This window comes from Barbus barbus (assembly GCF_936440315.1).
Source record: "Barbus barbus genome assembly, chromosome: 13".
In the NCBI taxonomy this organism is placed as follows: domain Eukaryota; kingdom Metazoa; phylum Chordata; class Actinopteri; order Cypriniformes; family Cyprinidae; genus Barbus; species Barbus barbus.
In genome coordinates, this window is record NC_136741.1 from 13,348,998 (window position 1) to 13,374,890 (window position 25,893).

The window sequence follows — 25,893 nt, forward strand, 5'->3', positions numbered from 1 at the left end:
CAAGTCGTGTTACTGGTTTTGATGGTTTACCGGTAAGTTGTAACATGTTACCCTCTTTCGCTCATTGTTTAATATTATTCATACAACACTAATCTCAATCTGCTGCAACCTAAACACCTTTTACTTGCGATGTCGGTTCGTTTGGTGTTCTGCAACGCGGTTGAACCACTAGATGGCAGTATTTCATTTCCACTAAACCAAGCTCATCCAAAGCATGTCGCCTATTGGCTAAAACACCTGTCATGTTTTTGTTGTTTTGTTTTTTTTCGCTATTGTGGATTTACCATTACATATTGTAATCTTCCTGCAAATAAGTTCCTTCTTTAGAGCAGTCACAACCCATTCAGTGAGTTCCACTCATTGTGAAGGCCATTTTACGATTAAGCTGACTAATATGTGTGAGTTTTGAGAAAGGAAGAAACAGAGAGTGACGCAGACAGAGAGAGCTTTTATGGTACAAAATGCAAATTTTGACCTCTGGGGAAGTTAAGAGTTGATCTTATGCTGAGTATAGAGGCTGAGTCTGCAGTTAGACTAGAGCGAAAGTCTGATAAAAACACGGCGTGCCATTTAATTAGGCTACTTGAATATCTTAAAAACAATATCAAACAACACAATAAATGGTGTGTACCTAACAAGGACCTTAGTTAACTTTTTTCAACTTTCAAAAGTTAAAAACGATATAAAACATTTTGATTTTGATAATGGAATGTTGGTACTCTTATGTTTGTGAACATTTGAAATATTTCAACATTGTTGTTCAGTAAATGTCAAAAAGCTGTTATTTCTAAGAACAGCTTGCCAATCAGGGCAGTTTGCCATCCATAGCATTAATAAAACTAAGATGTCAGTCAAAGAACAAAGCCTGCGTGTGTAAGTCAAACCTCCTCCCACTCATGAACACATGTCTTCCTCTTTGAGTTCTTCTGCACCATCTCTCTCTGAGTTCCTGTTTAGTTGCACTAAAGAGTGGCAGGCGTACTGATACAACTGCTCCTGTTGTTGCTGCCGTTGTTCAGTGTCTATGTAGGCTGATATAACCTTATGCTGAAGGATGTGGTTACATTTCCACCTCTTTTCATTTTAAGCACTGGATTACACTGCAAGGACATCGGTTCCATCTCAGCCTGCACATTGATAAAAGGCAAAGAAATCATGGGAAGAGGATAAGAACTCCAGGTAAGTGTTGCCTGTGGTTCATTCCTATATCATGATCATTTTAATCTGAGCTCATAGCCTAGGAAAGGAATACAACTCAGAATTACAAAACCAAGTCAATGGACATGATGTGCAGGTGAATTTGCTTTAGCCAGAATCAGAAACTTTTAGCATCCTCTAGGTCAAATATTTACACGTGAAGACTCCCAATACCCCATAACATTTTAAATGGAGTTTTACAACAGATGATGTTCATAGTTAAGGATGTCCGGTGGAGGCTTACTATTCACTGATTTTGTGCAGGACAACTGTTCTGAATCAGTAATCTCTTGAATGATATTTATTTATCAGTATGCAATACAATAATGCAATCATGTAATATGCTCAGTTATGTGGCAGCATTGGTGTTCTGTTCTGTTATTATACATGGTTCTATTACTTAAACGATTTAGAATTTTAGACAGTAAACTGTAATGAAACTTAGACTGTGCTAATGCAGTCTTTTAAATGATGACTGCAAGACATTCACACAGGCTTCCTCTGTGGCGAACAATCAGATGTAAAAACAGTGGCTAATTCAGAGATCTTATCACATTCAAGCTATAGACTTATAGCAGGCGCTCTAGGTCTCACAGAAGATAATGAATGGATGCTAATATAGCAGGACAGAAATTATTGCATTTATACATTATACATATATACAAATAAACATTATCGAATATGCAGATTCTAAATGCTTGGTTGCAAAATACAGTCAATCCCACAAATACAGCTGATGCTCCTTCTATGCAGAGTCATATGCTTCGAATCCAGTTAGAGGCTAATGCAATGCGAATTTATAATATTTGATGCAGTGGACACATATTTCCAAGTAAGGACGGAGTATAAGCTTTTAAGTGCAAATATATGCAGATCAATTTTACATTTTACTTGCAAAGTAGTTTTCTGTTTAATACTGTCTATAATATTCAAATGATATATGTGTTTTCATTTCCACCATAGCATACAATAGTTCATAGTTCAAGTTCATATGACTCTGCAAGAAATGGCCTTCAGTGTATAGTTGACAGGAGCAAGTGTGACAAAACAGCTTTAAAGTACTGAGATACTTCTCCTTTTCATGCACACACAGCATCTGACAGAAACTCTAATAATACATACATAAGGAAGTTTAATATTTTTGGCATTCATGTGCTTGTCTATCAGCTACATAAGAGAGAGGAATATCAAATTATGTTACTGTTCAGTTAAAACCATGAGATAGTAGGATTGATTCATTTTAGCAGAAAGATAAATCGATTTTTCATACTTGTAAATATCTCAGTATAATACAGTGCATCACAGTGCAGTACAAAATCAATCAATAAGCAGTTAAGCAAGCAACACCTCACAATTGATGCAATTTTAAGTTGAAATTGCTTGTGACAAATTTTCAGCTGAGCGAAATAACAGGTTCCTCACTTAATAACAGATCATTGGCTAAGTTTGGATTCCAGTTGAATCTGCTGGAAGATTACGCAACTAGAGACTGGAAATGAAACTGGATGAACGTTTCAGTGGTGACGGTCATCAGTGTGTGTATCATTGCTTTTAAACACTGGTCAGCCCATAAAAGGTCACTGGACAAAACATATTTGTGCTTAGACTGTAGAAAAGTTATAATAATGTATTTCAATGTATTAGATTCCCAAAAGTCATATTCAGGCACAACGACTATATACATATAACTCTTAAATGACACTTGTGCTAGTTTAAATGGCTGTCATAATACATGTTTTTGTCAGCCAACTCCTCTAAGTTCAGAATACGTTAAGTTTGAGTCATAATTTGAAGTGAAAGTGGCTCCTTTGTAATCAGGCATAGGCGTTGGTTGTGTCTGACATGGAAAACACTAAAGTTGTTTTGTGTTAAACCTCTTCCTGTTTGTATGACAGCAGGGTTCATATCTTTTCTATCAAATTCAGATTCCCCATGTGGTTTATTTATTCTACACATTTAAATGACACACTTATTTATATGCTTAATACAGTAGAAACAATTGATTGACATGTTTTTGGCAGCATCATATCAGTTATTCATGATAAAATGAACACAGAATTTCTTTTAAAACAGACTGGATTCAGAACAACAATATTACGGACATTCAAAATATATACAGTATTACATCTTTACATGGACACTTGTAAATGACACGAATATGGGGATGCCCATACTGTCACTTAATAAACAGAACAGCCACCAGAACAAATGGTTGTTCAGAGTAAAACTCAAATGTTCTATCTTCCTCTAAATTTGGTTTTATGTACAGTAAAAATTACATATAAAAATGATTTTATGTACAAAATATGTAACTCTGAAGGGGTCAAATAGTGCAAAGCAGCAAAAAGTAAACAATATATTCTATATATAGAATAGTTTTCATTTTTTAAAATGTAGTTTTTATGTTTCAAATTTAGACCACTAATAAACAATTAAAAAGTCATTCAAAGTCATTAATTCCTGTTCTTGCATGATTTTCTATGTATGCATGCTTAACAGATTTGCTTGTTTCCTTGTTTTATACAACACACTACACTTTTACACAACATAAGCTGAAACTGAGGTGAGTGTAAAGTTCCCACAGGTACCAATAGAGGCTACAAGGAAAGAATAGAGTTCCTCATTTCCGCCTAGACGGGAGAAAATCAGCATCCTGGTTTTGGTAAATATTGCTCTGTGATAGATCCCCTGCATCCTACTGTATCTGCTTAACTGGGTCACTGTGTCGGCTGCAACATATAAAAAGGAAGCACTTACCGTTGAATGTTGTCACTATTGTGCGACTGCTGTTATTTCCTAAAACAATCACGGCAGGGGGAGTTTGGCCTTATTGTTATAGGAGGGAGGGATCTGGATGAGAAGACTCTGGGCTCACAGGAGAAGGCGCATGGGGGATATTGGTCCCCATCAATCAGAGACCTCACACAATGAGCGTTGACCCCCTCATGGTGTGGGAGTCTATCATAGTGGCCGATCGCACCACAACAATGGAGCAACACCTGTTTCCTTGGCAAAGCTCGGGAGCAACCTTCCTGTACAGGGCTGTAGGAAATATGATCAGGAGAAGGAGCTGAGATGAACCTTCATGCTGGGTCACAGTGGGAACGTGAATCAGCTGAGATGAAGGGAGATTTTATAGCTGAGGTCTGATCTTAGATATGGAAATTAGTGTCCAGTGTTTGTACAGTCCTTGTTTCATCTGTCTGAAGCTGTATACTGTACTGTATACTTATTTTTAGTGCAAAAAATGTGATCCAAATTTTGAATGCAGCATTGCTTACTCAGGATAATGTACTGCAAAGGCCCTGGCTGTGTTTCACTGATTTTGTTCACAGTCTGTGAACCTCAAATGCGTCTTTGCTTCACTTAGGAAGTTTGCTGGGATTGTGTTTGTGTTGCCCAGATGAAATCATCCTCTCGCATAAGAGGATGTGAACACATCCTTTTACGTGTCAACAAGGTCACTTCCACATTTTCAGAGGTTGCAAAACTAACAAAAGGCTACAGGCATCTGACTGACGGCTGCTGGTCACTTTGTTTGAGCCAGTTTAATCCAATATGAAGTGAAGTGACATACTGCCAAGTATGGTGACCCATACTCAGAATTCGTGCTCTGCATTTAACCCATCCAACGTGCACACACACAGCAGTGAACACACACACACCGTGAACACACAACGCTCAAGGGCACCTCAGTCGTGGTATTGAGGGTGGAGAGAGCGCTGGACATTCCCTCCCCCCACCTACAATCCCTGCCGGCCTGAGACTCGAACCCACAACCTTTGGATTACAAGTCCGACTCTCTAACCATTAGGCCACGACTTCCAATATTATGCCACTAATCAGACTACTGATGTAGAATATCATTGAATATCAATACTCCCAGTTTCTGTTAATAAACAACGTTTGAAAATAAGCAGCTTTGTCATAAATACTGCAGAAATAACAATATTTTATATAGTCTGGAATATTGTGAAAATTTGAGTCTTTGAGTCAAAAAGATTGAAAACCACAGGTCTAAAAAACAAATATGTTGACGTCATGTTTTTTTTATAAGAGGCTTAAAGTTCTGTGAGTCAAAAATGCAATCCCGCCTTTTCAAACCATAAACATGTTCTAGATTTGTGTTGAGTACATTTTAGTGGAGTTTAAGTCAAGGCCGAGTAAAAACTCATGCAAATGTGTGACAAGATTTATATATATATATATATATACATACACACATATATATATATATATATATATATATATATATATATATATTTATTTATTTATTTATTTACTTTTTTGGCTGAATTTCAATGGGTTAGACCCGGTTTTGGGTGAGTTGTTACACAGTTTAACTTCAAAATTAGAAATAAGTTAGAGGAATTAAATTACTGTCAGACTGTACATGACCATCACTGTGGGCCACTGTGCACAAATGTAAAGGATTTACAACAATTAATCTAGAAAAAAAATCGACATTTCACTGGGTTCAAAATTTAATTTGCACCTGGTATCTGTTGCCACCAGGTGCCACTTTCTATGAAATTAGCGTAGGCAATGAAATAGCAGTCAAATGGAAACAATGTTGTGCCAATTTTGTGACATAAACCAGCTTTTGTTCGCCTTTATAATGGAAATAGCAATCATAAGTTCAGTGATGAATTAGTTCCTTCCAGGCAACCTGGCGAGGCTACAATAGAGCTCCATAAGGTCATTAAGGCTAATATCAGGCTGGTCCTTGCTTGCAGGCCTATTGTTGTGCTTGGAAAAAAAAACAGACCAGCATTAACAGTCTTACTGTAAACCAGAGTGAGGACATTATTATAACTGCTTTAGGTTTTATTATTCATCCTGGTAACGTGCTGTACTTGGCAGTTTGAGTTTTCTCAAGTTTAACTTGTTTAATGACTGACAGACCCACATGTGGGTTTTCTATATACTCATGATTTTTCTTGAGACAACATCAGCAAATTCCCCTTTGTGACCACAGTGAAATAAAAAAAAATAAAAATAATAATGATGATGATAAATAATAATATTTGGATTGGTGTTGCATAATGATTTAATTTAGGAGCTATAAGTGGACAAAACAGGACAAAACATCCTGTCTGATTTATTAGATCAGAAAAATCCCCTGACATCAGATAGGAAGTCAGCTTAATCTATTTTCAACACTGTTCTGCTTTTTTTTTTTTTTTAATTGAAGAAATGTAAGATATATATGTGATGATCTCACATTATCTGATTAAGAGAAGTTGTATCACAAGGTGCACATGGAGTTATCAAACCTTACATTGAAATTATTATATAGAAATATTATAGTATATTATTATTATAGTTTCATTTATAGAAACGCTTCATTTAAATCATCAACTCACAAAACATAATTTATACCAATTTCTAACCACCAAATAAATCACCAAATAAACCTAGCCTATATCATAACGATTTATCTGAAACAGTCTCGTTTTCGTTATTTGCTTCATACTGAAATGTACTTGGACCTATAAATTCCCCAGTAAATAGTTTGTTTCACAAGCAACAGATAACTATGCGGTGCACTTCTTTGTTTATGCAAATCCGCTTTATGACGCATGACGCGCGCTCAGCGTGATGTTTGGTGAGTGAGAGTTTTGTGTATGCATTGAAGTGTGTTCAAGAAGCCAAGTGAAGCAAAACGCTTTACTTTAGTGTATCATCTATAATATTGAGGGTTTAAGCTTTGGATTTAATGACTCAGAGTTAATATCTCTCTGAATGTTTGCTTCATGGTTTTGGGGATTTTTGTTTTGACACTGGGGAAGTTTTGAGAATGACACTAAAACGCAGCCTAATATTAGCCACACTTACGTACATTGCATTCAGGTTGATTTGCTGATATAATGACCTAAAGACCTTAATTTGAAGAACAAAAAAAAAAACAAGCAGTACATAGAAACTGCAATAGCCTACATGTTTTTTTTTTGTTTGCGTTAAAACTGGATGGAAAGACCAAAAAGCGACGCGTTGAAAACGCTGTAAAGACGCGAGATGCCAGAGTCAAGCATGTTTAAACAATGGAAAAGCATCGCATTGAAATGCAAAAATGCGTTTTGTGTGAACGGCTTCTAAAAGTAGTTTTATATTTTTAATGGTTCTATCTATATCTCTTTCACAGCTGCACTTTAAAAAGTGCTCATGTCAGCCAAACTTTAAACATTTAGCTGAGCTAGTCAAGTTAATGCGCATTTCAAACTTACATTGGTCAATGACTCACTGGGAGAAAAATTCCATCAAATGCGGTTTTTTGCATTTAGGGAAATTAGTCTGCTGGAAGAGGAATTCTCTATTTTTGCCTCGTTTTAATGTAATGACTTCACTCTTCTTATTAAGCGCTATTTCTCATTGACGGTGCTATATTAGATACTGTATGCGCATCTATGCAGTCTATTTATGAGGGTTGTTCTTTTATCATTGAGGTCAGAGGTGCTTATCAGTCCTGGTTGTCTGTTCCCCGACTACATAAGTGGTGTTGTTTATTGTTACATGGCAGGTGCCATACTTCTAACAGTAGGCATAAATGTCAGGAACTTTAAATGTTATCAGGAAGAAAAACAAACAGTTGGCATCTGTGGCATCCCCTTAATAATCCCTAAACCAGAGAGTTCTCTTGAAATTCTCTGACACCAGGTAGAACATTTTCCTAAACCTCAATGTCATTTACAGACATGCAAAGGATGCTGTATGTTTACTTCCGTGAAGGGAGACTAGACTAGAGTGTGTTTGTTAAAGTAGAGAACATTATCTGGAATTTTATTAACACATGCTGGATTCATTCAGGTTACACCAACTATCTTATTGCATAGAAGCCGAGCGATACCCTGCATAATAATGTATAACAGTTTTCCTGACTGATTTAAATACAAGCATGCTCTGCCATCGTATGTAATACTTTTTTTAGTATCATATTTACAGAACAGATGAAGGAGGCGGTGTGTATTGCAAACTTTTTTCACAATTTCAAAAACAGCTAGAGCTTTACAGGTAGAGCTTATTTTGTTTTACAGTTACAGTCAAGATGCAGCACACCTCGTGCACAGAGGATCGGATCCAGCACGCTCTGGAGAGATGCCTGGATGGACTCCGGCCATCAGAATGCCTGTCACAATCCTGGAGTGGTAAGGCCACCCCACTTTCAATTTTTTACTTCTGTTTTGTACAATTTGTGTGTGTGTGTTTTACCTTTGTCATTGGTTTTCATTTGGCCTTATGTTGCAGACAGGGAAATAGAAGGGATTTGCCACTGAAATGGGCTTAATTTACACAAATAAATGTATGCACAATACACTTATGGATCAGTGACATGACACAATTGTTTTGTCTGCATCTATTAATTTATTAAAAAATTCATAAAGAATGCATACAGTGAATTAAATACACTTCTTCTGATGAGTGTTTTCAGTTTTTTTTATTAAAATTAGAGAGCATTAGAGCATAGATTCCTGAATGGAAGAAAAAGACATTAGTCTAGATATAGATATAAAAATGTATTAAGATATTATTGAAAAGAAAAACATGATGTAGTTGGGCATAATCTTTTATTATTTCTTGAAAATATTATGTTGAAAGAACTAAAATAATAATAACAGAAATAACACAAAACAAGAAGTATTATTAGAAAGAGGTGACTGAGTTGCAAGGTCAAAGTCTCTTAAAATATCATATAAATTGACATTTTTGTGATTTTACTTGATTAAAACATATTTAGAGTCAAAATAAAACTTTTCTTGAAAGTTTTTCAAAACTATATGAGTCCAACATGAGTACAAACAGTATATACACACAAATTGGTGTGTTTTAAAGTTTTTTTTTAAGTTTCCTTTCTTTATTGTGAATGTGATGCTGTAAATTTGTCATGGGCTCATATATCTCTGTCACTGGGTGGGTGTAAATGCTTGGGCATGTGTCTATATCAGCCCACCCACATCAGTTTGTAGCATTTAATTGTGAACACAGCAAAAATACTTTTTTTCAGTATAAAAGCAGTTTCAAAGTTGAATTAGCTCAAAGACAACATGATACTTAACTTTGATACACTATCATAAAGCTGAATTAGACCTTGAATTAGATCCTAAATAGAATCTTTATTAGTTGTATATTTGCTTTGGTTGTTTTTATGAACCAGGGAACTGCAAAAGATCACACACTGATGAACACCATAATGTCGTTTGTGTACAGAGTGTGACACTGTTGATAGATTCAGAAAGATTATGTTGTTTTCAGAAAGTGTTCTAAAGGAAATGTATTATTTGACACCTTCATTTGAGCAGGAAGTCAAGATGTCCTTCGAGTAAAGCAGTTATCGACTACTGCAGATCTTTAGTAGGAAAGCTGCAGTTGCCTTAAATATCCAGTTCAGCATCATTCTAATTTTTTGTCGTTTTGAAGTTACACACAGTTCCCTCACTGTTAACGCTGCTGCTCTCAAATTGTAGTTGTACACCACAGTATGTTCTTTCTCAGAATTCTAACCAAAGCTGCACAGTACAGTTTGGAGCAGGGAACCCTTTGACATCTACACAGCAGGGAATTAAGGGTAATTAACCAGCCCTATCCTGTCTGATGTGTGTGTTCAGATTAATTCCTGTCCTTAGTGTACTCGACTCATTTGGTGTTATTCTGGTTGTGCAGTGGTTTCATGCATGCTGTGAGGGACTTGTTTACTAGAAATCAGGTTCATTTGAGGTATAAAGCACGCACATTTGTCCCAGTTTCACAATTAGGGTTTTCATGCATGTTTGTGCAGCTGGCTGGTGTATGAACCGCTGGAGTCTAGAAGAGCTGGTTAAGAGGGACCCAGAAAATTTTCTCATTCTACTGCAGCAAATTCTCAGAAAAGCCAGAGAGGTAAGTATGCACGCACCCCTATCTAAACCGAATACTACACCCGCAGAGTAGAAGTGATACTTTCAGTCACGTTTCTGATCAATATCCTTTGTGTTGAGCTCTCTATGCCCCCTTGTGGGCTCTGCAGGCTATGACAGATAAGATTGCATCTAATCTATGCTAAGATATTGATGTTGTTCATAATTTAATTAAATTCAGCAAAAACTTATTTTAATTTATTTTATATGTGATCAAGAACACACTTTAAGTTTGTCTGTTGGTGATATATGCTTTCTCTGCTGTTTTAGGTTCAGCAAGAGTGTCATTATGAGCTTGTGGCCCCCTTGGCTCTCATGTTTGAGTCCACACTCCTGCAGGTATGCAGGTCTTGGTTATTATGTTATGTGAATAAAGTGTTATTCAAGAACAAATTTACCAAAGCCTTGATAATCAGAAACTAAGAATTGTTTAACTAATTTTAATTCTAGAATTTGTTTGTATGCTTATTTTTCTTGTTAGGATTCAGAGCTAATGTTGAAGACAGGGAAATTTGAGTTTGAGTGCACGGTGCACCTATTAGCAAATATTAAATGCTTCTCAGTGTTAATTCACACAAATAATTCATGCAAATATCAGTCAGTGACACAACAAATTTTTTCTGTCTCCATCTAATAATTGATTAAAAAATGTATAAAAAGCAATTCATACATACAGTGGCTTAAATACAGTGTTTTATTGTTTTTATAAATGTTTTAATTTTTGCTTTTTCTATTTATGGCAAAAATATAATGGTGATACAACTATCCTGATATTATAATGAAAGAAAAAGCCTCATTGAAAGAATGGGAGTTCCTGAGCCTTATTACCTTATTAAAACCTTAAGTAATTTGGCTAAATCTTTCATTAATTTCACTGCTTATATATAATATCTGATTAAAATGAATGTGTGAAGCTTTCATCTTAATTTTTGTTATTTATTGAAGCCTGGAAATAAAGTTTTAGGGTTTTGAAAAATGTAAAGCAAAGAAACCTTACATAATATAAAGAAGAAATATTTACACTTAAGCTTTGTTTTGCAGTAATTATATATTAAAGAATTCAGAAGTTCATGTACAATTTTAGATATTTATTTAAATTTGTAAACGCATAATTTAGTATTAAGTTAGAAAAATGAAAAGCATTTTTACTAGTAGACTTTTTCACCCTCTCAGTTTTAGCCTTATCTCATTCACCTAAGCTGATGTTAATATGTGTCTGTTTTCTCTTTGTAGATGCCTCTTTGTCCATCTGATGGAGAGATTCTGACAGAAGCTTGTGAAGTGTTTCATGGCTTCCTAGCATGGCCTGAACCCTACTGTAGTGTGTGTCGTAACCTGCTCTCCACTTTACATCAAGAGCAGAGAGCTCCAGGTAGCGCATTCACATCAATAAACACCTGATAAACTTTATCAATCACCATCATGCAATTTAACACCTTATTAAAGACCAGTTTGTTAACCTTATTCCCAATCTACTCATTAATAGTGTTAAAGAGAAAAGTGCAGTGGCATACTATTTCTCAGTGGTTTCAAGAAGCATCGCAGCTGTTTTTCAAAATAAGTGCTACACATGTTTATCAGTTTTAAGAGCACTAGTAGTACCTTAATGATTACTTAACTTACACTCTAATGTCAGTGCATTCACTAAGATTGTGTTACATAATGTTGAAATCTGATGAAATAATGTTCTTGTGTGCATGTGCTTGTATTAGGGATTTCGTACCACAGGCTGGTAAGAGAGGAACAAGGTCTTGCCACCTCCAGTCAGCGTTCTAAGATCATGTGAGTGTGTTTCCACAGAAGCAGGAGGAAATCCTGTTGTGTCAGTTATTGCTCAGCCCTTTGTGGTTGCAGTTTTCACCTCTCGCTTCCTGTGTCAGTTCTTGGATATTCAGAATTTGTATTATTATAAGATTATTTATCTGTGTGAAACTTTGTATGCCAAATAATAATAATAATACAATATTTAGCTCAGTGTTTAATTAACACATTTTTATGTTTAATTATAAGGATTTTTTGTTAATTTTACCCAATAGATCAAAATTAATTGATATGAAAATTAATAATAAATAATAATAAATGTGTCTTGAGCACGAATGATTTCTGAAGAACCGTGTGATGCTGAAAACTGGAGTAATTCTAAATTCGGCTTTGCCATCACAGGAATAAAAGTTTAATAATATATTTAATAATATATTTTAAAATATGTGACCCTGGACCACAAAACCAGTCATACGGGTCAATTTTTTGAAATGGAGATGTATACATCATCTGAAATAAGCTTTCCATTGATGTATGGTTTGTTAGGATCGGACAATAAAATCTGGAATCTGAGGGTGCAAAAAAATCTAAATATTGAGAAAATCGCCTTTAAATTTGTCCAAATTAAGTTCTTAGCAATGCATATTACTAATCAAAAATTAAGTTTTGATATATTTATTGTTTAGAAATTTACTAAATATCTTCATGGAACATGTTATCCTAATGATTTTTGGCATAAAATCAAAATGGATAATTTTGACCCATACAATGTATTTTTGGCTATTCCTACAAATATACCATGCTACTTATGACTGGTTTTGTGGTCCAGGGTCACATAATATTAAAATATAAAATGGTTATTTTATATTCTAATAATATCTCACAACATTACCATTTTCACAGTCACAGCATTCTATTAAATGGTAGTGTAAATCAGAGATCTTCGACTCCAGTCTTGGATGTCCAGTCTCAGCCGAAACTCATCCAAACAAGCTAATTAATGTGTTCAGAATTACTTGCAAATAACAGACGGTACAAAAGCCTGCATGACACTGGCCCTACAGGACTAGAGTTTTAAACCCTGGTGTAAATAATACCATGGTATTACCACAGTACTATTTTTTTTATCATAGCTGGCCATTTCAATTTAGCACAGCCCTCCCTACAATCTGTCCTGGATAAACATCTGCCCCCATAATATTTAATGTATTGAATAAATCGAATATACAAATAAATCGAATATACTAGAAAATAACAAATGCAAACTACTTCTGTGGACAAAATCGATGTGTTTATCTGTTTCTGCTACATTACAGTGACAGTTTCTGATGTTTTGACCATTACCTTCAACTCAACCTAGCTAAACTGCTTGTAGTTTCAGCAAACCCATCACTGCATCACAATTTCACCTTCCAGTTAGGCTCATCAACCCCAACTTCTTCAAAAATAGCCAGAAACCTTGGAGTTGTGATTGATGATAAGATGAATTTCTCAGACCACATTGCTAAAAATGTCCGGTCCAGCAAATTTGCTTTATACAATATTAGGAATATCAGGTGGAACATGCAACACAACTCCTTGTTCAAGCTCTTGTTCTGTCCAGGCTGGACTATTGCAATGCTCTCTTGGCAGGTCTTCCAGCCAATTCCATCAAACCTCTACAATTAATCCAAAATGCCGCTGCAAGATTAATCTTTAATGAGCCGAAAAGAACGTATGTCACACCTCTGTTCATCAATTTGCACTGGCTACCAATAGCTGCTCACATAAAATTCAAGGCATTAATGTTTGCCTACAAAACCACCTCTAGCTCTGCAGCCCTTTACCTAAATTTTGTACTTTAGACTTATGTGCCCTCTAGAAGCTTGCGTTCTGCAAGTGAACGACGCATTATTGTGCCATCCCAAAGAGGCACAAAATCACTTCCACTGACTTTTTCATTAACTGTTCCCACCTGGTGGAATGGCCTGCCCAACTCAATCTGAGCAGTTGAATCCTTAGCCATCTGCAAGAAACGACTAAAAACACATCTCTTCTATCTTTATTTGGCCCTCTAACTCTAGCACTCACTATTCTAATTTTATTTTATCTATCTGTCTGTCTTCTTTTTATTTTAAAAAATTACTAAATGTAAATGTTTTCTCTGTTGCAGTACGGTGTTGTTGATGAACCCAGCCGAGGTGCCTGCTGAGTTCCTGTCTGTGGCAGAGCAGCTCAGTGGAGCAGAGGTCTCACACAGAGAGAGTAGCATTACACTCATTAAACACAGCTTCCAGGCAGTGCTCGGAACTAAATACCCACTACAGACCATCAGCGGTGCCCTACAGGTACACCACACTGTTCCATGGAACATACGATAATGTTTCCTGTTTTAATGTGCTCCAACTTAAGTTGATGCAGTGTGTACATGCGTCAGTCTGTGGCTGAGTATGTGTGGGCATATCACTTTGTGGGTGTCAGGAAGCATGCAATCTGATTGGGGGGAGTGAGTGATAACTAAATGTGTGACCAAAATGACTCATAAGTGGGTTGGTGGGTGGGTGGCTAATGGGGAAGAAATAGATGGATTGAGTGGGTGTAACCATGCAGTAGAGCTTGTTATAATGGTTTTGCTTGCAAATGGTAAAATGTATTGTAATTTTGGAAGTTAAAATCAAGGGTAACTTCATTTGAAACAAGCTAAGCATTCATTGAATTCTGACTCTGGGTGTCTTGAAACAACCTAAGAGGTTACAGTACATGACTAAGTTGGTTCCTTTTTAGTGCCTGATTGATGATGAGTTGGCTCAGATCCTGTCCTCAGTGAGTGACCTTCTAGAGTCTGCAGCGGCCATGACAGATATAGCTAAAGCTCGAGAACATGTGTGGGGTGGTCTGGAGGCGCTGCGAGAAAAACTTGCCATACCAGCCTCCAACGGCAAGACTTCAGATGGTACAGTCTCACTTTCTACCTATAGCACACCTCACAAACCCGAAAAAAGGCAGCGAAATGTGCTTTGAATTGTTACCAGACTTGTCCAACTTAATACTAATTTTTTTTTAAATTATTATATTATGAAAAATTCATATTTTTAAAAAATTCCATTTCACTTTCTAAATCAGTGGTTCTCAACCAAGGGATAGAGCCCACTAAGGGGCATTAGCAAACTTCCTTTTATCATCTTAAATCAAATGCTTAAAAAGGGCTGTACAAGATTAAATTGACATTCTATTTTTTACCTTATTTTTGTTACAAAAGGAGTACCAGAGGTACAAATCAGATTAGATGGGGCCTTCAAATGTTGTCTTGGACAAACAAGGCATCTTGGAGATAAAAAGGTTGTGAGCCACTGTTCTGAACTGCGTTATTAAGGTTATTGTTAATCAATGCCATTCTTATAGTAAAATTAATTACTACTATTCCATCAATTACTGTTCACAAGCAATCAATAATATGAAAAAGAATAGGCACGTGGAATGTGCAGTATTATAGACCATATGGCTGATGTATGTGGACAACTTTTATTTAAAGTATGGGACTAATTCAGCCAAAATTTAAACAAACATTTTAGTAGAATAGGGCCTGTTCACAAAGCAAGGTCCATATTGAAACAATTTACCGAGTCTTGATGGGGAAGAACTTGCCTGGGCTGCACAATACCCAAGTCCATTGACCACCTGTGAGATGAATTGGAACATCAGGTATAAACCAGGCTCCATCACCTGACCTCACTTATATTCTGTTGATTGAATTGGGATCAAATCCCCCAAGCCATGTTTCCCAGAAGAACGAAAGCTTTTATAGCAGCAAACTCCCTATTGAAGGCAATGACTTTGAAATATTTGGGTGTCCACATACTTTTGGCCATCTGAATTGGTGGTCTACATCCTATAGGGTTTCATGGTTGTTACTTGGTGACATACTACACTATTTGTCTGGGCAGCAGTAGTACATATTACCTGGCACCAACTCCTAGAAACTTAACTAAGATGGATGGCCAACATGAAGCAATAAAGCTGATGGCACGGTTTTTCCGCTTGGGAAACAGTGGTGTGTTGGGTTTGGAGTGGGCTAGTGATTAATGAGAAAGACTTTGTTGTATTTGTGTCACTAGGGGTTCTTCAGACGCTCGGCCTTCCAGCAGCCAAGTGCTACACCTTCCATTGGGACAAGGATAATTTTGGTAGGACACTGAATCCAAGCAGGCCCATTTTTTTCTACCATGGGCTTATTCAAACATTTGTTTGGCTGTTTTGGAATTATAAACATTCGAAGATTGATTTCCAGTCACTTTGATTTAGTTTAAAATGTCATTAGGGGGTTTCTTGAGTTGAAAGTTAATACCCCAGCTTATAATAACCATCTGAGTCATGATTTTCCATCTTGTTTTTTGCTAGATGTTCTAAACGACCTTCTAGACATGGAGTCTGAATTGACCTTATCTCAAACATCTGAGAGCATGGAGGAGGATGATGTTGACAATGTGGATGTAGAAGATGATGAATATGAGGACTTGGAGGAAGGTTTTGTATCAAACGGTTGCACTGACTATAGGGCCTCAACCTTCTCGACTGTCTCCTCCCTTTCCACAGCCTCCAAAGACTCCATGTTCTCCACTCTGTCAGTCGCTTCCTCCGAATACTCTCCCCTCTCCACACTCTCATCTTATTCTCAGGCTTCAGGTACTGACAGTGACTTCTGTGAAGATGCAGAGGAGGACTGTCTGAGCACAGCATCTGTGCCCAAGTCCAAAACCGGCGCACGTCTTTCCAAGCGCCTCTCACGACTCTTCAAACATAGCAGCAACTCTCTGTGTCGAGCTAAAAGCCTGGGCAGCCCTGAGGCTAAAGAATTAGCAATAGCTGCCCGTTCTAAGAGATCCAATTCTCTGCCACAGCAAGTGCAACTGCAGAGCTCCGAGTTAGGGATCCCAGCTCCCCCTCTCTCACAGCTTCAATATGTTTGCTATAGGAGAAGACCCATTTTGAGTACCGATGATGTGCAAGGGCCACCAGGGGCCACAATGCTCAGAGTGGTGGTATTCGGGGCAGATAATGTGGCAGGGAGACTCGCCCGTGCTTATGGCAGCCTGAGAAAAAGAGAACGAGACTGTCCACACCTGACCAAAGCTTTCAGGATGAAGTTTTTCTTTGTGCCTGTGAGGAGGGATACAACTCCAGCCAACTTCTCCATGAGGAACTCTGGTTCTTCTCTGCAGCTGTCAGTGAGTCCACTGAAACCATCCATCTCTAGCACTGTGAGTGAAATCACGTCCCTGGAGCCTAAAGTATACTTCAGTTTTTGAGTATATGCTAAAGGTATGTGTATAGTGCGTGTGACGTACATGTCATCACCAGCAAAATACACGCATAGCTTAATTTTTCTAACTGCACATAATCTGTACACTCAGCTTGGCCATTTAATAATTTTTTTTGCATTGAGTAGATAGTGCACAAAGTGGCAACACTAATAAATGTGTAAATTGTGTAAAGGGGTTAAAGGTGGGGTAAGTGATTTTTGGTAGCCAATGTTGATATTTAAAATCACCAAAACAATCACGCCCCTACCCCAAAAGGGCCTCACCCCTATTTTGATAGTTCCGCCCAACACATACGTACGCAACCCAGGCAACGATTAGTTCTGTGAAACAAAACAAACCCAATTTGACTCACCGATCGAGAAGAAACAAAGTAACCTCGGCGTACGATCACAGGCCTTCCCGCTCCTTGAGGTCTCTCCAGCGCTGGAAAGCTGATCCGATATTTACACGGGTCCTACTTCTTGAAAATGTGGTATACTTAGATTATGTCTTCGGCTGTACACATATGCTTGGTTTTAGCATCAATACTGGAGTATACTTTGGGCTTAAAGTTTTGTTCATCATTTATTCTTCAAATCTGAGTTTTAGGACTGAATCACTGTCTACAAAAATCTAAACCATTTGTACAAACAGGCTGCATGCACCTCAGCTAAAGCTCCACTTCTCTAAATTCCCATTCTGTACAATTGTACTGAAATGACAGCAACAACCAAATTCATTTACGAAAAAATTACATAGTGACAACTGAATATGGTTTAAATGTGAAAGGTTTGTACCAAACTGGACTGAACAACTAATTTTTTATGAAACATGCATCAGAGATGTGTGTTCCTCTTTTCCAAGCAATTCACAGGGAGAAAAGTCTTGACTCATTCTTAAAGTGATCATATGATGATGCTAAAAATAACATTATTTGGTGTAATGCAATGTGTTTACGTGGTTTAAGGTTAAAAAAACACATTATTTTCCACATACCGAATATTATTGTTGCTCCTTTCTGCCCCGCCATTCTGAAACGTGCCAATTTTTACAAAGCTCATCGTTTTGAAAAGCGAGGTGTGCTCTGATGGGCCAGCTATCAAGTGCGTTTTGATTGGCCAAATATCTCAAGCATGTGAAGGAAATGTTACACCTTACCATATTTGAAAACACAGCATCTCCACGACAGAATGGCAGTGGTGGCAACAATACTACAGTGAGAATAAAAGTTACGCCGCCTTTTTTGCGTAAACTTTTGGCCAGTGTTATGCAAATCATCCAACACAGTGACATAGATTTGTGGGGGCGTTTAAAGTGAAAGTGACGTGACATACGGCCAAGTATGATGACCCATACTCGGAATTTGTGCTCTGCATTTAACCCATCCAAGTGCAACACACAGTAGTGAACATACACCTGGAGCAGTGGGCTCCGGCGCCTGGGGTGCAGTTGGGGGTTCGGTGCCTTGCTCAAGGGTCTCACTTCATTCGTGGTATTGAGGGTGGAGAGAGTGTTGGTTATTCACTCCCCCCACCTACAATCCCTGCCTGACCTGAGACTCGAACCCACGACCTTTGGGTCACAAGTTTGACGCTCTATCCATTAGGCCATTTTGAGGCATTCTCTGATGGCTAATCAGAAACATTGGTATTAATGTGTCAACAGGATCTCAGTATGAATGGGACGGAGGACAGCACTAATGATATAGCCAATCTTCTGGGAATGCTGGATCCCTGGTATGAACGTAACACTCTGAGCCTGCTGGAGCTTCCCGTTAATGTGGTGTGCCAGGTGATTCTTTCACATCCAACACAGACTCATTCACATGAACAGAGAGTCCATGCATATCTAAATAATCAGTAAGAACAACAGTAAATCTTTTGTTATATGGCATGCTTTTGACACTGCATGCACGCACACACAAAAAACCCACATCCCATAAAACCACTCATATGAGGAACTTGAGTGTGTGAAAGTGTGTTTTGAATTGTTTTGATTATCATCATGGCCAGCAAAACAAAAAAACAAACAAAAAAATCATTTCTTATCAAATTACTGATGAAACATATATTCACACCAAATGTTCTGTCCATAACAGCAAACATCCAAGATTGAGTCAGACTTATCTGAGGGTGCTGGTGAGGAGCATTTACCGATATTTGCTGACCTGGTGCTCTATTACTGCCGTCATGCCGCCCGCCCGGCCCTCATTCAGCTGTATCAAGCAGAGGTGAATTAAAAAAACATGTCATTTCCTCAGTTTGTGGCAGTTTCGGTCATAGACTTTAAAACTGTACCTTAACAGTTACATAGACTTTGAAGTTATGAATCTGTAATGTCTTATAGCGTGCCAGGCAATATGCAGGGCACCTTTTTTCAATGTGCTATGGATTCTGTGTGCTTTTATTCAAATTTGTTACTTTAACTGCAAAAATTGTTTAAGATGGGCTGAATTCCTACAAATATAGTAGTGTAAGTTATTTTAGCACTTCATGAAATCTACAGGTTAAGGTTGCTTGGTGTTAACTAATGACACGCCAGTATTTCATTCATCTTTTCTGCACTGTTTTCTAACTTGTCTTGCATCTTATACTGCCATGATGTAATCCAGTGGTTTCACAAAAGTTTATACCTTACTCTTGGCTGTAGTTGACACTAGCTGGAGGAGAGAGACGGACTGAAGTGTTTGTTCACTCTCTGGAGCTCGGACACACAGCTGGTACAAGAGCCATCAAGGCCATGGGTGAGTGTGAACAAACACCAGCATATCAGATCAGTTATTTTTTTCAAATGTGAACGCAATCACCAGGATCATTTTACTTTTTAATGTTATATAATTGTTTTTACTGTTCACCTTGTACATGTGCCGTTTCTCTTTAAACCCTGAAAAATCACCCTTCCATGATGCTGTCTGCAGTGTTTTTATGGAGGTCAAAGCGGCACATGACACAGTACTGTGATAATTGAATTGCTGACATAAGTCTTGAAATAAGTCATGCGATAGAGCCTTTAGTGTGTGTGCATTTCTCTTCACTTTATCCTTGTGCAGCTTGCTATTATTTGCAGAATTAACTGATTTATTTATTTATTAATTAAACATTTATTTATGTTTTGGTACTAGCAGGTTTTCACTTTTCAGAAATTATTTTGGATGAACAGAAGCAGCTTTAAATTCAGACTAACAAAAATGTTTATAAAACTTTTTTTAAAAATGAAGAAGGAACAGAAGGAACATTTCAGATCCTGTTCTGTATTTTGTTTGCAGTAGTTAAGGTGACTCACTTCTTTTCTAAAAAAAAAAATTCAAATCTGTTCTTATTTTTCAGGTGCTGCAAGTAAGAGGTTTGGCATTGATGGAGACCGTGAGGCTGTTCCTTTATCACTTGAAGTTACTTACAATCGAGTAAGATTAACTATTCCAGTGTTTGGAAGGATTTTTCAATGGTGCAAGCATGCAATTCTCATTCGCCCCCTCTCTTTTTTGTCTTTATATACAGATACGAATCAGTGGCAGGAGTCAGAAGACATGGGCAGAAAAGTCATGCACCTCTATAAACCTGCTAAAAGCCTGCAGGAATCTTGAGGAACTAGGTAGAATATAGCTGTGTTCTCATTACAGACGGAACTAATGTTGATTAGGGCTGCCAGTTGTTTACATTTGAATGTAATAAATTGCATAGAAATAAATTACAAAATGGCATTGAAATTACAATCAACTTGCTCAACATTGGGCCAACGGGCTTATTATCATAAACATATTTGCACAGCCTAAAAAAAAAAGATAAATTTCAATTTCAATGTGTAGGCCTAAAATGATTTTCTTTTAAAAAACTTTTCTTTTTCTTTAGATTCTAAAATGGAGTGCCTTCATTTGACAATGACAGAAGTGCTGAAGAGACAAAACTCTAAATCAAAGAAAGGCTACAATCAGGTGAGCAGGAAGGAAGTATGGGAGAAAACTGAGATGTAGTTTAAACAGCCCCGAAACTAACTTAGCGCAAACACCTACTCTCATGTGGTTTCTGCTGCAATGTGTAGCAGTCGACAAACAACAGCATTTTTTACCAAGAGCAAACATTTTGGTTTTTATTTACCTGTTTCTGTACCAGTTTACACGAGATGGCTAATGTTTTTACACCTTGGTGTTTTTCTGTGTCTGTCGTACTTTCATTTTTACAGTGTCAGTGGTTAATCAGTTATACCACACACTGACTGTACTTCATCTTGTTATGTTGTCATTTGAAAAGAAAATATACTGTTGGTTACAAATTTGTTTAACAAGTGTTTGAAATAAATGAAGAATAGTGAAAAGCGTGAATATCATATGGAAATATGCTTATGTCCTATTGCAAGACCTATTTAAAAGACATTAACAATGTTAATATAATTGCATAGATTAAGCTCAAATGTTTACGAATATGAAAGTTTTTTTTTTTTTTTGATAATTCAAGTTGCAGTGTTTTAGCATTTATTCAGATTAATTTTTTTGCGTTTGTGTTACAGCAACTGACCACCACACAGGTAAAGGTGGATAAGGTTCAGGTTAGTGGAACTTGCAACACCACCTTCGCAGTTTGTCTGGACCAAGATGAGAAGAAAATTTTACAGAGTGTGACCAGGTACAGTTTGTATTTGTTGGCTTTTTTATGCTGATGTTTGGCTAAAAAGGACATGCAGTATATATTTCCTGCTCAGCAGTGGTAGACAGACAAGTCAGACTGGTTTTTACACCTGCTCCGTGTGAATTGAGCCCATGACCTTGGAATTGGTAGCACCATGCTCCACCAGATGAGCCATAAGAACATATTAAATTGCAAGATTATAATTAAGTACTTGTACTTAAGTAAAATTTAAAATGAGAACTTCTACTGAGTAATATGTCATTGAGTTTGTGTACTTCGACGTTCACCACTGCTATGCAGTATAAATAAATAAAAATTATTCATTATATTAATTTTATTCATTATTTCATATCGTAGCATATTTTTTAAGCGATAATGCATTAAATTGATCAAAAGGGACAGATAAAACATTGTAAAGCACACGGTTATAAAACAAATCTTCAAACAAAATGCTGTTTCTTTTGAACTTCAATTCAAAAGTCTATTCAAAAGTGCTGGAAAAGTTTATATCACTGTTTCCACAAAAATATTAAGCAGCTCAACTGTTTTCAACTTATGCATTGAGCATCAAATCATCATATTAGAATGATTTCTGAAGGGTCATTGATTCTGAAGCCTGCTGAAAATTCAGCTTTGCCATTTTCATTTACATTTGAAGTGTTTTAGCCTTAATTTTGTGTTTTAACGTGTGGAATACTCCTTGCATTAAGCCAGCAAAACAAAAAAGAGGAACAAAACCATGAAATGTCATCTTCATGTTTTACTCTGGAATTGAAACGAGACTAAAAGTGACTCAGTGACCACTGCTGTTTGTCACAATGAAATAATTCTGTCATAGAGTTGTCATAGAGACATTCAAAATATTTGTTATAAAAATAGTTTTGTGGCCAACAACCGGTAAAGTTTTTCAGTGCATTACTATTAGAATGTAAACCCAGCTGAACATTTATACAGTGACACAAACAACCCCAAACTTTTGTTTTTCTCTTTGCAGATGTGAGGTATCAGTTTGTTATAAATCAGATAGTTCGACTGACTGGACGAAAGGAAGGGTGTTCTCATCTCAAACCTTCTGTTCTCTGCTTTGTCTGCCTGTTGCTACTTTCAGTGGACCTCAGCCTTGAACCCAGAGACTAGGCTTGACCCTTAGACTTCAGCCTAATAGACGTCCATCTACGTAGTTTTCATATTTCTGAGATGAGGATAACTGGTTGTTTAGCCTGAGGTACATCCTACTGAATATATTTTAGTGGACAAGCTGAGACAAATTTTATGGACTTATGACTAACATCTGAATCAGGTTATGAAACAAAACCTGAGTCATCTATAATGAAGGTTTGGTACTTTGAAGGGGATGTTATTACTGGATTGAACTGGAACTGGGCCTGTCCTGATTCTTACAAAACCAGCGTGGATGAATACCCTTGTTAATGCGCATATTAACTACCATTTAAATAAGCACTGGACACTGTAATAATATGTTTGTATATATGACACAGATATTTTATGTAGCTATAATCGAAATTCTCAGGAAATATATCAATACTCCTTTACAGTCTTTCATTTTTAATTGTTTATTTAAACTCATTTCTGTCTGGTCAGAGAATTGAGACAGTGGTGCCTCAGATTTTAGTCCTTAAAAATCGAATGTATTCCGTGATTATTTTTGTATAGGTTTATATATCTTCTCTGCAGGATTAGTTTTGCTGTGTTGTGATCTATCTGAAACCTGTTTGCTTTGAATACCTCTTATTGTAGTTTAGTGGGTTTGCCAGCAGAGGTCCTTATAAACCATTTTATGAGTTTATCTTGTGGCTGGAGGCTGAACAGTGGTGGATAAATACCTTCATCACTGGCAGTGAAAACCCCAAACGGTTCAGTCAGTGTGCTGTAAACCTGGAACAGTTTGTAAGTGAAACTAGCTGAAATTTCTTTCTTTCTAAAATGTGTAAATCTGTTCTCTTAAATTATCAGAATAACTGTCAATTTTCTCTCTGATTGTTTTTGAAACACTTAAAAATTTTATGTGTTAGCAATATTATGGAGTATTGGAGTACAATGTACATATGTATGTGTTTTTATTAAAAAAAAGAAAATTGAGCAAGTTGAGGGATTTTACACTCAGATTGTTTTAAAATACTGTCCGTCTGTGTTTATTAAACTTTGTAAATGCATTCTATTTGCAATAATACTACATTTAATTATGTTGTGACAATATGAGTGTTGTGTACAGAGTGTTGTGGGTACAGACTAATGATCAGTGCTACTGAAATGTACTGTTCACTGTTATGCAAAATGTCTTTTTTATTATTTTGTCATCCTGGCATCCAAGAGAACTAAAGCGGTACTTTCCATGTAAATTGTATTCATAAAGTGCATTCACTGGCTTTATATTTGAACATTGTAACATGTCAAAAATATATTAAATAAAACCACTTTTTAAAATAAATTACTACTCACAAGTCAGTGTGTATGTGGTTCCATAATGACTAACAATTATATTTTTGGCTTGTGTCATCAGAATGCCCTGGTTACCTACATTTTTAACACCTTTTATGGAGGTGATTTTTTTTAACGAGACCGTCAATTCAAATGACATAGACTTTAAATGCTTGCTTTTGGTGTTCCACTACAATGGAAACTATAGTCCTACAGACTGTAGAGGCATTCTCATGATCAAATGTCAGGTTAATAACTAAACAATGACTAAACAATGACAACTCTGTCTCCTAAAACAATGTTCCCTGAGTAGGCCAGTTTTGCTGAGGGTATTTATGAACTGTTCTTCTAGGATATATAGTTCCTTTGTTAATAAAGGATCGAAATGGGATGATTCTGAAACTATTTGTATTAGAGTTGGCTCTGGATCCCTGTCTTCACCCTCACTCTCACCCTCATGTAGTTATCAGAATGTCTGTTCTTATTAACAGTAACAGTAAATTGGTACGTCTCACAAAACATGGCAAGAACATGTTCAAAATCAAAAGACAGTAATAAGACATGAGATTTTGCTTGAAGAAATTGAAGCCAATTTTATGATGAATTAGATTAAACACATTGTCCTCTCTGTTCTCATTACCTTAAAAGTGGCAGAAAGTGATTGACTTTATGAATAATGAGTCATTGAATAATCCATTCAACCATTTCTTTCAAAACATTGGATCATTCAGGAAAAAAAACACCATTTACTGCCCAGAGTCAGGCAACGGTTAATGGTAAAAATTGTTGACTTGACAGTTATTCATTCATTTTTGTAATGGCTGCCCATGCGCAACATCCTTTCATCATGTGAAAGCTCTTTACAGGAAATACTAAGTTGAACTTCAGCTGCATCTATAGGCTATAGGCTTTGATATCTATACAGTATACATAGATATCTCTTTAGCGGCTGCTTCTACGAGCTGCCATCCTCCATACTAGAAAGGTCAAAAAGGGAATGTCCTACATGATGTCCTATATGATGTTAGTTCTACATGTGGTAAATAAACAATAAAAAAGAATGTTAAAGCTCTTAAAATATTGATTTGTGAACCCCCTACCACAGATATGGGTTTTTTTTACTACTATGATTGTGGCAGTTTGTGTTAAACAGCTTCTGAAATGTTGTTTGGAACATTCAAATGCATTATCTACATATAGATATCTATGGCATATGGTCTGTACAAGAAAGAAGATGTGAATAATTGGCTTTTCAAGTGTTCTTGTCCAAGTTGGTATTCTTCTGTCATTGTGTCAACATAGACTAGGAAACAGATATAATTAAAACTCCTTAAAAACAAGCTTATTTTATTTGTATCCTTATCTTCATATGCAAATACAAAAGATTATCAGTGAAAAGAAATGTGGAAAAACATGTTCAGTTGCTAGTTTTTTTTTTGTTCATAACGTGAATACGATTTCAGAGCTTCAGTCATTTTGTAGCACAAAAATATATATATATAATCCTTAAAATGCACCATAAAAACAGTGTTCTCAGTGTTTCAATTCATTCATTTTTGTCTGTTAAAAAAGGTGTGGTTTTAGTGTTACTGTACAGCAGGAAGGCTCTTTCATAAATGCATTTGAATGGACTATGAATGGAATGGGTAACCTAGACTAATTTTCTTGCAGGAAGCTGCTCAGTGGTCTCATTCCTGCTCATGC

At 36.6% G+C, this 25,893-nt stretch overlaps 1 protein-coding gene across 2 annotated transcripts; it reads left to right on the forward strand.

Annotated features, from left to right (window-relative positions):
* The first annotated feature begins 945 nt into the window (after positions 1 to 945).
* On the forward strand, positions 946 to 24,215 carry LOC306878697 (phosphoinositide 3-kinase regulatory subunit 5-like). 2 transcript variants are annotated; one of them, XM_079431189.1, is made up of 18 exons: positions 946 to 1,179; positions 8,232 to 8,342; positions 9,971 to 10,071; positions 10,359 to 10,427; positions 11,322 to 11,460; positions 11,801 to 11,870; positions 14,002 to 14,176; positions 14,613 to 14,781; positions 15,944 to 16,012; positions 16,227 to 17,053; positions 18,794 to 18,919; positions 19,227 to 19,358; positions 19,778 to 19,871; positions 20,455 to 20,531; positions 20,626 to 20,719; positions 20,977 to 21,059; positions 21,632 to 21,747; positions 22,745 to 24,215. In XM_079431189.1, exons 2-18 carry the CDS (start codon positions 8,243 to 8,245, stop codon positions 22,872 to 22,874), a joined length of 2,571 nt encoding a protein of 856 aa, XP_079287315.1. In that variant the 5' UTR covers positions 946 to 1,179; positions 8,232 to 8,242; the 3' UTR covers positions 22,875 to 24,215. The 2 variants fall into 2 exon arrangements, with proteins under 2 accessions (XP_079287315.1, XP_079287314.1); XM_079431188.1 differs by having other exon boundaries at positions 960 to 1,179; positions 16,227 to 17,086.
* The last annotated feature ends 1,678 nt before the right edge of the window (positions 24,216 to 25,893 follow it).

Excerpts from the sequence above, each read along its gene's own strand:
- LOC306878697 (XM_079431188.1), top strand. The coding sequence starts at position 8,243 with ATGCAGCACACCTCGTGCACAGAGGATCGGATCCAGCACGCTCTGGAG. Across the intron at positions 16,013-16,226 it reads TTGGGACAAGGATAATTTTG|ATGTTCTAAACGACCTTCTA; the intron begins GTAGGACACTGA and ends GTTTTTTGCTAG. Across the intron at positions 19,872-20,454 it reads AAGAGCCATCAAGGCCATGG|GTGCTGCAAGTAAGAGGTTT; the intron begins GTGAGTGTGAAC and ends CTTATTTTTCAG.